We start from the raw sequence: 11,744 nt of genomic DNA on the forward strand, positions 1-11,744 counted from the left end.
CTGTCTGGACACAGCGCACTGCCATGCACTCTGAGATGAGCCTGCTGCAGCAGGCAGTTTGGACCCGAGTTTGTGGTCCTTCCAACTTAACCTATTCGGTCAATCTGTGAACGCTGACTGACCAACGACATCACTGCACGGCACACCTGGGGCCAGCAGTGCTCCCAGCCAGCATTGAATCTGTCCTGGCAAGAAAATGAGGAACACCGTGAGGGGCTGGCATCCACCCCAGCCCATCCCCATCCGCCCGCTCCCCACAGCCCGCTCGGCGCAGCCCCGGCGCTCAGGCCCGGCGGCCCGGGCGGTGGCGGGGCGGGTCCGTCCGCCTGGCGGGGCCTCGCGCACGGGCGGCGCTTCCGGGGGCAGCGCCGGTGCCTGTCCCGGGCCGCGGGACCCGCGCTGCCTCCCGTCCCGGCGGCGCCCGGGCGGCTCCCCCGGCCCCGCGGCGGCCGGGCCGGCGGGGGCTCGCGGCACGCAGGCGGCGGCGCGGGCAGCCCGGGGGGCCTCGGCGGCCCGGCGGGCGGGAACGGCAGCAGCGCGGCCGCCGCCATGGACGAGCCGGACGCGGAGCCGCCGCTGGTGGTGCGGGATGGGCCGGGCCGGGGGCTGCGGGGCCGGAGGCTGCGGGGCCGGAGGCTGCGGGGCCGGGGGCTGCGGGGCCGGGGCGGTGCGGGGCTGAACGGGGCGCCGCTGACGGACACCGTCCCCCCGCAGGTGGTGCCGGGCGCGGACCCCTCGGCCCGGCAGCTCTGCTTCGCCTGGGGCCCCGCGGAGGTGCTGGTGTGCGAGACGCTCTTCGGCCGCGCAGGTGGGCTCCGCTCCCCGTGCCCATCGCGGTTCTGGGTGAGGGCAGGGCGGGCGCTGCTGCCGGGCGCTGACGGGCTCTGTTGCAGGTACCGGGGATGGAGCACCGAGCTCCTCCTGCGTCTTCGTGGTCCGCAGGGACCAGGACATTTACATCCAGACCCTGCGGAAACTCTTCAACGAGTCGCACGGGATTTTCATGGGGCTGCAGCGGAGCGAGGAGGAGCTGGCGGGAAAGTCGCGGAAGGCGCAGTGAGTGGATGGGGAGATGGGAAGGAGGCAGCCGCTGCCCCTTCTCCAGCCGGGGCCAGCGCCAAGGGCTGACGAACGCCTCAGGTGGGGCAAGTGCCATTGGCCAGGCTGCTTTCACCAGCTCTGGAATCAGCAGCGAGGCAGATAGAATGACTATTTTGGGGATATTTTATAAATCAAGGATCGGATCCTTCCAATAACCATGCTAGTAGAATGTGGTACAGTTTCATTGATTCCAGCTGGATCCACCCAGGTAATGGGAGTTGTTGCTGCAGAGAAACTTGCAGTTATAGGGGGCATAACACTAAAACTCCAACAGCTCCCTCCAATCAAAGTCTTTTTGTGTTTGGCAGATTGGTTCAAGTGAGTAAAAACTACCGGTCAGTGATAAGAGCCTGCATGGAGGACATGCACCAGGCAGCTGGTAAGTTTGTTTGTTCTCTTCCTGCAAGAAAAGGAAACACCAGTTGCAATTACAAAAGTAGGATTGTAATAGTAACTTACTGCAAGTGCTGTACAATAACATGTATAGGTTTCAGTAATTGGCAAGATTCTATTTCCATGTGGGATATTTCCACGTTGGTTTGTGAATCTGGTCATGGACTGGTTTTTTCCCACCATATTGTAACTGATTTTCTGGGGACTTGCAGCCTTTTCGTATCTCATGTGGCAGATATATGGAAAGCTATCAAAGCTCAGAAGCAGCTGGCAAATGTAAATATGTTGCTCTTTGACTTTATTTGCTTTTCCCTCAGTTTCGACCCAGGACCCTGCCCTGCAAGGCCAGTACAGCACTCAGGTAATCTGCAGTCCTGTCAGGTTGAACGTGGATTACTGCCTGGTGAATTCACCAGGCCACCACTGTGGCACGAGGCACTTCAGATTTAACTCTGTCTTGTATATGAGATGCAGTTCATGGCCAAGAATAAATGGAAATAAATAGTTGATTCCTGTGCTTCTGAAACAATAAAGATGCCCAACACCTCAATTCACTGCAATGTTGTAAACATATTTGCTGTTGTAGATGTGATGTTTTCTTGTGATCCCAAAGCTGACAAGAAAAGTTTCAGACTTGCTGTGTGGTGTTTCACCTCTCAAACTCTCAGATTCCAATCAGCAGCATCTGAACCTCACAGCAACCTCTGGGTGTTGAGGGTGAGCTGTCAGATCCACCAGAGCGTTCTGGGAGGAGCAGAGTGCTCACACCAGCTCTGTCCTATCAGCTGCAGTGGTGTTGCTTCATTGGCTGTTCTTTCTGCCTTTGATGTTTGTATTGAAACTTAAAAGGCTGAAAATAAGACCAGTTAGATTGCTCACTGGTGACAGATTATTGTTGCATTTCATTACACAGTGTCAGTGTTCTCTGACCAAAGAGTGTGAAATTGTGGCCTATGTCTTTTAATTTTTATCTCTGCAATGTCAGTATGATGTTTCTCTGTAAGAACTGATTTCTGTGGACAGCAGATGCCTTTGTGTGGTTAAAAAACCCAGGTGGAAAGACTATTTCTGAAACTTGGCCCTGCTTTCCTTCAGGTTTCCATTCTCTCCGCAATGGAGCTGATCTGGAACCTTTGTGAGATTCTGTTTGTTGAATCAGCTACAGGTGAGCTGTGAACTATCCTGGTGTAAAGACTGATGGGTTTCTTCTTTGCATATTTCTTTGTTTAAAATGTGTATTATATTCCCTGTGTCATAGTTTAATGTTTTAGAGATATGCAGTGTCAGTAAGCCTTTTAATATCCCTTCTGCCTCAGTTAACTGCCTTCTTTATACTGAATTATACCAAGCTATTCAATTTTCCTTCTACTTTTCTTCCTCACTCTGATTTAAATTGTTTCTTTGTCAGAAAGGTTATGAAGCAGAGGGATATCAAAAGTTATTGCCAATCTATTTTATTTATAAGCTTAAACATGTCTTTAAACATCAAATGTGTTGATGCCAGTTGACATTTACACAGCTCTGATATAACTCCTTTAACTTTAGGTTGCCATTTTTGAAGTCAGTCTGTTTACATTGGTCTTCTAAAGTAGGAAATAATTTTTGAAGGAAATCGTATTATGCAAATAAATGTGCTACTTACACAGTCCCAGAATTCAGCAGAGACTTGCAAATTATAGATTACTTAAGCTAAATTGGTCACCTAGTACCAAATTTCTTCCACCTATTCAGTTAGTAATAATTATGCTAAAATAAATAGAAATATTCTGTTTGTCTCTTGGCATTGCAAGATATATGATCTGGATCACTCATTTTTTATTTCTTCAAGTGTGGGTTTTCTACTGGACCGTGTTGCCACAGGAAAACCTGTCAGAGGCTGGGTGCTCCCAGGGCCTCTTTGCATAAGGAGCTCTGTAATTTGGGGGTGGCAGGTAGAAATCCAGTCAGTAAATCTCATCTAGTGATGTCAAACTGTTATAAAATGTGCGAGAGCAGTTTGGGAACAAAGAGGTGGGAACTGACAGAGGGAAATCTGCCTGCACAGCTGGGCCCCTCCTGCTGCGCCTCCTGGACTGGGTGCGGCTCCACGTGTGCGACGTGGACAGCATGGTCCGGGAAGTTCTGAGCAGTGAGAGTCCATCCAAACACAAGCTCTTCTGGAACGTGGTGAGTATCACCACCTGGAAGATTCTTCAACAACAGGAATTCATGTCTGTGCTCTCCTTCCTCTTCCCTGCTGGACATGACACCTCTTTGCTGTCTGCCTGTGTAGGCTTTAGGATGAAGCTGTTCTCATTCCCATCCTCATCCTTCCTGACCCATAGAGGTCAAGCCTTCCACTGTTACTTGAATTACCAGTGCCTACAATTTAAACATTTTAACTCCACTTCCTGTGCCTGAATCACAGGTTAAAAGGCCCCTCTGATCCCTTTCCTGGGTGCTCCATAATCTTGCCCAGCGTGGAGCTCATGCACAGGGGGTTTTTGCAGGTGGATGTCTTTGTGCTGCAAGGCCGGATGGACGAAGCACGGCACCTGCTCTCCAAGGAGGCCAGTGCCAATCCCACATCCATGAACATGTACAAAATCTTGGATGACTTGATGAAGAAGATGCCTGTTCCCAGTGTATGTACAAAGTGTGTTTTCCATGCAGTTTGTTGGGAAAGCCTCCAGGTTGTATCCCCTGTAACAGTTTGTTCCCCTTTAGAATATCTCGTTCTTACTCCTTTACAGTAACGATATTTGTGTTCTTGAATTGCCAAAGACCCAGCAATTCACATAAAAGTCTGTTAGGTGACAAATCAACACAGAAAGATGACAGGCAGCCTCATGTTTAGCTTTTTATCAGGAGTGACTGTGAGTTTGGCCCAAAAACTGTGGCCTGGTGATTTGACTTTGTGTTTCCTTTATTCCTTGTATTCCTTTGTTCCCTCTGTTCAGCTTAGCAATACCCAGACACTGACAGAGCTGGAGCTGAAGTGGCAGCACTGGCACGAGGAATGTCAACGGTATCTGCAGGATGGAACTTTTGCTTCCAATCCCCACATGGAGTCCATCTGCAAGGTGTGTTCTTGCTGGGAACAAAGGAAACTTTGGACTAAAGTATTGGATCTATCCTTGTGGATTTCAGGCACCCAATGTAGCCATTAGTAACTTTAATATCTCTCCTGTCCTCCGCTGATGGTTTGCCAGCCTGGGCAGTTGGGTTTCTCTCCCTGTCCAAGATCCTAAGGCTGATTTGTAAACTGAGCTGTGAAAAAGATCTTTGTTTATCTAATTTTGAATAAATCCTCACCTTTGCAGAGCAGGAGTATTGCCTCTGGAGAGCTGGAGTGCAGCTGTATCCATCACTGAGTGTGCAGCTTTCCTGCTGTGTTTTTGTCCCTTTAGATCCTGCTGGGAGATGAGGATGCCATTTTGGAGAAGAAGGAGCTCATGACCACCTGGTACCACTTCCTCGTCACGCGGCTGCTGTATTCTCACCCGACAGTGAAGCCATTGGAGCTGCGTTTCTATGCACAGGTAGGAACTACAATTAGTCTAATATTCTCCACGTTTCAAGCACAAAAGGGTTACTACACTGAAAGAAAAACCTAGGGAAAAGTCTTATAGCAACTGTATAGCTGTAAGATGTTGTCTGGAGTTTGTAAAAGGACTGGGAGAATTATAAAGTTGACAAAGAATTGTTGAAGGCCCACTTTTCAGTGGGTCACTTTTCAGTGTCATAACGTTCTAGTCTTGCTCCTGCAAATTGTTTTCCCATTTTCCTTATGCTAAAATGAGGAAAGTTCCATTTTGTTAATGTGTTCAACCTCTATGACCTATTATTTCCTATAAAATAACTGCTACATCCAAACAAATGTCTTGTTTCTGCATTTATCATGTCTTGTCATCTCTTTCCACAGTCTAGTATGGACCTGTTCTTGGGTGGAGAGAGCAGCCCTGAGCCTCTAGACATGATTTTAATGGCAGCCTTTGAATTTGAGATGCATCAAGTGATCAAGGAATGCAGGTTGAGTTTTAAGGTTTTAATTCTCTAGTTCTGCAGTATTGCTGCTGTGTATTTGGGGTGGGGGTATGGGTACACAGCCCTGATCATCCTTGCAAAGAATTTAGCAAAAGTACGTGAAGCTGGCAGCAATTAAAAGTATTCCATTGGGTTTAGGACGTTGCAGCCAGACCTTGGACTGTAACAGAGCTGTGTTTTGGTAAGAAATGCTTGTGGAAAATCTGACACAGTCCCTGGCAGTGTTAGGCTTAGTTTTTTCTTTTGCTTCAAACACAGCATTGTCCTGAGCAACTGGTGGTTTGTGGCTCATCTGACTGACCTGTTGGATCACTGCAAACTCCTGCAGTCTCACAATCTCTAGTAAGTATTTATTTGCATTATTTGAATAAAGCTGATTAAGATAGGCCAGAGGGGGGAAAAAAACCAAAATAAAACATGCTGCAGAAATTGACAGTACTTGTGAAATAAAGTTATAGGATTTTTCCAGTGAGATGCAAATAATAATATCTGGATATTTGCTTTCTTCCCCTCCCCCAGTTTTGGTTCAAATATGCGTGAATTCCTCCTGCTGGAGTATGCCTCAGGACTCTTCTCCCATCACAGGTATCAACTTTTGTTTTATTACTTATAGGCCAGACTTAACTGAGGCAGCCAAAACAAATAACTGCATGTTGATGAAGTAAAAGGGCAAACTTAGAGCAGCCACTTTTAGAATTTCAAGAGAGGTGTCCCTCAGGGTTTATACAGGATTGGCACATTTCCCTTCCTGAATGGAGACAAAAGCTGTCTGTTAGCACCCTTCACACCTAATGACCTGAGCACAGCCACTCCTGCCACTGTGCAGAGTGCCTTGCACTGAAGGTCTTAGGAGCTGCACATGTTCCAAAGTTATGTTACAGGGAACTGGCATAAGGTAGAAAGGAAAAGCCATTTCAGCACTGAATGCAAAGTTAATCAGGGCTAACAGTTATTAATACGGGCTCAGATTCTCCTTGGGGCTTTACTGTTGTGCTCATTGAAGATTTCTAGGGTTGGAATGGTGGTTATTTCTCCCCTCTCTCAGCCTGTGGCAGCTGGGGGTGGATTACTTCGACCACTGCCCGGAGTACGGCCGCGTGTACCTGGAGCTGCACATCGAGCGCATCCCGCTCAGCACGGAGCAGAAGGCCCTCAAGGTGCTGAGGATCTGTGAGCAGAGGCAGATGCATGAGCAAGGTGGTGCATTTTCACTCTCACCATTTTGCAGCGGTCCAGCTGAACCCACTGACACTGATTCTTCCCCTCCTTTGCCGTGTTTCCCCCCAAGTGCGCAGCATCTGTAAGATCATGGCCATGAAGGCTCTGCGGAACAACCGCCTGGGCTCCGCCCTGTCCTGGAGCATCCGAGCCAAGGACGCGGCATTTGCCACCCTCATCTCGGACCGGTGAGGCTGAGCCAGCAGCTCCCAGGCTTGGGGGGGACAGGGGCAAGGTGGCTGCTGTGTCAAGGGCCAGTAAAGCTCCCACTGCTGCAGGAGGGGCCAGGCACCTTCTTCTGGACCAAAAAACAACACCCTCAGGTGCTCTCCCCTGCAGTACCCCCAGCTGTGCCTTCCCTAGGTTGTTTTCCTTCCTGACATCTAGAGACAAAACAGATTGGCTTTATCTGAGAGTCCAACCCCCTTAGATCTTACTTGGATAAACATTTATTTTAACAGCTTCTGTCCTCTGCCCTTCACTTGCTGTGAGAGCTGTTTGGTGGGCCAGACAGTGACCCAGGGGGCTGATTTGGGTGGAGGATAGTCCCTACCTGTGCTTTATTCAGCAGATTATTTGTAATCAAGTTCACCTCACAACCTCCTAACAAGCCAGTAGGAGTCACTTAAGCCACTGTTTCTACTAAAAATCTCACTGTTTCTACTAAAAATTTGCATCAATGAATGGTTTTATCATGTCCCTGGCTTTTTATGAGCCTCTCAAAATTTCTGACCTTTCCTGGAGTGGGAGGGTTGTTATCAAAGTGAGGACAATATTGACACTTGGCTCAGGCCTCAGCAAAAGCTCTGGCAACTCTTTATGCTTTGTAATCTCTACATGTTGTGTGGATTTTACTAATTGGAAATAGGCAGAGACCAGTCCCTGCATAGTTAGAGTATAATTTTGAAATTACACTCTGGGCAGGTGGCCAGACAACACTGTCTTCAACACTGGCAAAAGGAGTGGTAAGAGATAGCTAATCTGAGGTTTGGGGTGGTTTTTTGTTTGTTATTTGAGGGAGTGGGAATCATTAAATTTCCTTCAACTGAAGGACAAAACAAAAAAATCACAGGAAGCAGCTCTGCAAAAAGCAGCATAATGGAGGCTGTGACAAAACAGATGAAAAGCTTTTAGCATTGTTTTTGTTCCTGCTGCTTATCAACTTTTTTACACAGCAGAATAACAGAGCTTTTGTTACGATCTGAGAGTGTTACCTATGCATCCACCAGCCTCAGCTTCCTGCCTGCCTTCCTTCACTTACTCCTTTAAAAAAATAGATCTCAACTACCATAGAATGCAGAAGAATCAGTGTTTGATAAATGTACATTACACCAGTTCCTTGGCCACTTCCAGGGAATGTTTGACAACTTCTGAAGCCCTTGGGGTGGTTGATTGAGATGGAACTGAGCTGTACAGTCAAGTTTTCTGGGAAGGAATTAGGAAGTACAGAATGGTTCTTCTAAGCTTTCCTTGTGTTCCATTTTCTCCCCAGATTCCTTAAGGACTATTCTGAAAGGGGGTGTTTCTCTGACCTGGACCTCATTGACAATCTGGGCCCATCCATGCTGCTCAGTGACCGGCTCACATTCCTTGGTGAGAGCTGCCTACAGTGTCCATACTGCTCTGCTATGGAGAACTCCATGGAATTACTTGGATTTGTGCTTTCTTCCATTTGGCTGCCTCCTGGTTTAATGATGAGGGGAAAGCAAATGGTGAATGTGGTTTGGGATGCAGCTTGTATCAGGGGTGGCCTTTACCACTCCTGTCACACCCGGTTCCTGCTCTGCTCTGAGCAGGACAGGCCCAAGTCCTGACACTCCAAACTTCTCCTTCCTTCTTTTTCCAGCCTGTATCACTGCCTTGAGAGGCTCTGAAATACTAACAAGTGCTGCCTTAGGGGGTTAATTGGAAGAGTAATCCATTGGTTTAAGTTATGTTCACCTTGTTATAATTTTACCAAGTTCTCCAGAGTCTCCAGTGTATGGGTTCAGTGTGCCAGTCAAGCTCACTGGAACAAGAGCCTTCCCTGCCCTCTCAGTGAGCACTTGTGCCAAGAGACAGTGAGGGCCTCCAGCTCATTTCCTTCAGGTACCACAGCTTCCTTCTCCTGCCTGGCACAAGGCAGGCTGTGGTAACCTGCCCCTCTGCCTGCATCTGCTCTGTAGCCTTTGATTCATGGTCCAAAACAGGAAATTGATTTCTCTGATGCTTTGAGTAGGAATCTCAATTTCAGGGACCAGAATCTGATAGGAATTTGGAATAGCTGTCAACATTGGACTGAGTCCCCTCTACTTGATGCCACCCTTAGTGGGAGGGTGAGCTTGAGTTTTATCTGTTTCCACTTGGTCCAGCTTGCAAAACTGGAACTGATTTTCCTTCATTAAAACTGATCCTAAGGTAGGTCTAGAAGCTAAACATAATTTAACAAATTATCCCTCAGCTCTGCATGCCCAGCATCATCTGGTAACTGTCAGCCCCAGAGAAGCCTTTTCCCTTTCAGCTCTTTCTAAACAATCCTGAAAGGCCTGAAAATATTTCTTCCTGTTTTTCCCTTGGGGTTTTTAGAGCCTTGCTGGAGAACTTCCCCATGTCTCTGCTTTGAGCTCAAGCATTAGTCAAAGTGAATCTGAATGAGAATCACTAATTTCCAGTACTGTGACAGTTTAGTGGATACAGAATGAGCCCACTTCCATCCTCAGCCACTTCTCTCATGCTGGATATTGATCTCACTAATTCTTAGCAAATGCAGAACTTTCCCTATTAACAGAGATTCCAGTTTCCATTTAAACAACCAAGGAAGATGGTGCAGCCTTTCAGACTTCCTGATACTCTGTGCCCTCAAAAAGGACATTCTCTCTGCTCTCCAAGCCACTGGGGCATTGCTCCCCAGACACTCAGCCTGAGGCAGCAGCAGCCCCTGGCCAGTCTGATGCAAACCCTGAAGCTCACCCAGAACAGCAGCAGGGTTTGCTGTCCTTTCAGGAAGGCTCTGTTGTCACCTTCCTTCATGCACCAGATTCCCAACCCCCAGGGTGGGCTGCCTTGGGCTCGTTTTGGCTGGGGACGGTTCTTTGTGGGAGCAGAGGGATCCGCCAAGGCCCAGCAGCCCCTGATGCCTCGTTGTGGGCACCCTGTGGCAGGGAAGTACCGGGAGTTCCACCGGCTCTACGGGGAGAAGCGGTTCCCGGAGGCGGCGCGGCTGCTGCTGACGCTGATGACAGCGCACATCGCTCCCTGCTCCTTCTGGATGACGCTGCTGACGGACGCGCTCCCGCTGCTGGAGCAGAAGGAGGTGAGGTCCTGCTCACACCGACACAGCCCCCAGGGGGCTTCTTTTGTCCTGACAAGGGAGCTCAAAGTGGTGACCCTCCTTTCCTCCTGCTGCCAGGACCTGTCCCTGGCAGTTCAGAGTGTCCCAGCAGTGGGAACACACAGGGACCCAGGAGGGGAATCAATCTATTCTTACTTCGGTTCCCTGCTGTTACAACAGCAGTGGAATTAATCTGCTCTGGTAATTTTAGCACACACTGCACTCAGGTCCTTTGGGTACTTGGCTTGAAGGTTGTTCCAGTGCTTCTAAGCACAGTTTTTCCTTCAAGATCCATCAAGAAAAGGACAATTTGGCAATCACAGACCCGGAGCAGCCACTGACTTCATAGCCGACCCTGCTTGGTGCAGGTGGCACTAGAGACCTCCCAAAGTCACATCCAGCCTGAATTATCCTTGGATCCTGCGATTTCAGGGGTCAGAATGGCTCTGTGGGAGTGTAAAAGCATTCTCTCCAGCTGCACTATCTTCTCAGCCTGTGTGATGTCTATAAATTTGATCTTTTTCATTAAATATTTTGATTTCCACAGGTCATATTTTCAGCAGAGCAGACATACGAGTTGATGCGATGCCTGGAAGACCTTACAGCTGGGAATCCAGACAAGCGGAAATTCCAGGTAGTCCTAATTCTGGGGACAATGGGATAAGGAATTGCGGAGGGTCATGGGAAGGGTCAGGGAGGGAAACTCTAAATTTAGATTACTAGTGAGGTCATAAGAGAGGGACAGCCCAAGTCCCAGAGACTGGCACAGTGGGTTCAGAGCAGTCAAATGAAGCATCAACAAGAGACTGAAGTATTCACAAACACAGTGCAGGAGTGTTCCTGCTCCTCCTATTCTGATGGTTTGCACTGGACCGTGATGCTTTTCCAAGATGAGTAATTGCACATTACATGGGCAATGCAGAGCTAAGATGTTGCTATCCAACAGCTCTGAGCATTCCAGGCACAGAACAGGGAACCATTTGCTGCACATGCAAAGCCCTGTAGCATCCAGGGAATGAAAAGGCTTGGCAATGGTGTCTTGGATTGAGCTATTAAGTAGGAAATGTAGCTTTTGCTCTTCTCAGGAGGTCCCTGTAACAGGCAGATGCCTCTCACTGACCTGCATCTTCACTTTCCAACCCTGAGACAGACCGTGGCACCAGCTCATGGCTGTGTGCAGTCCTCTAACCCAGGCTCTGCTCCCTTGCAGGAGGATGACATTGAGACAACCAAAGTGGAAATGCTGAGACTTGCCCTCGCACGGAACCTCGCACGAGTCATCGTCAAAGAAGGCACCGTGGAAGGGTCTTGAAGACTGCAGGGTGTTCCTCTTCCTCTGGGGCTTGCTGTACATAAACTGACTTTTTATAAGAATAAATTGTTTTGTTTTGCAGATTGCTCGGTCATTTGTTTTTGTCTTCCAAAATCAACTTTACATAGGCTTTTTTTTTTACCTTTTATGAAGCACTTGCATCAAAATGTTACAGCTGCTTGTTCTGGCAGCCCTCTCCTGGTGAAGTGAGCCTCACTACAGCTTTTCCTTGGATTTATGTTTTCTTTGCCTTTAACACCCAGAAGTGAAATGAAGGCCACCTCTTAAACCAGTAGGGTTTCAGAAATGGCAGCCTCTCTATTTTTGCTTAGAAGGTCTGGAGTCGATAGTTTGAGTCTGAGGCTTTCCAGAAGCAGCACTGCA

At 48.4% G+C, this 11,744-nt stretch overlaps 1 protein-coding gene across 2 annotated transcripts; it reads left to right on the forward strand.

Annotated features, from left to right (window-relative positions):
* The first annotated feature begins 510 nt into the window (after positions 1 to 510).
* NUP85 (nucleoporin 85) lies at positions 511 to 11,441 on the forward strand. 2 transcript variants are annotated; one of them, XM_085556855.1, is made up of 19 exons: positions 511 to 582; positions 715 to 808; positions 894 to 1,056; positions 1,410 to 1,480; positions 1,812 to 1,855; positions 2,590 to 2,659; positions 3,539 to 3,660; positions 3,984 to 4,118; positions 4,434 to 4,556; positions 4,884 to 5,015; positions 5,399 to 5,505; positions 5,779 to 5,862; positions 6,040 to 6,105; positions 6,524 to 6,717; positions 6,809 to 6,926; positions 8,231 to 8,331; positions 9,879 to 10,030; positions 10,596 to 10,682; positions 11,259 to 11,441. In XM_085556855.1, exons 1-19 carry the CDS (start codon positions 550 to 552, stop codon positions 11,358 to 11,360), a joined length of 1,998 nt encoding a protein of 665 aa, XP_085412981.1. In that variant the 5' UTR covers positions 511 to 549; the 3' UTR covers positions 11,361 to 11,441. The 2 variants fall into 2 exon arrangements, with proteins under 2 accessions (XP_085412981.1, XP_021410146.1); XM_021554471.3 differs by having other exon boundaries at positions 6,566 to 6,717.
* Positions 11,442 to 11,744: the final 303 nt, after the last annotated feature.

Source organism: Lonchura striata, chromosome 18 (genome assembly GCF_050655825.1).
Source record: "Lonchura striata isolate lonStrDom1 chromosome 18, ASM5065582v1, whole genome shotgun sequence".
In the NCBI taxonomy this organism is placed as follows: Eukaryota; Metazoa; Chordata; class Aves; order Passeriformes; family Estrildidae; genus Lonchura; species Lonchura striata.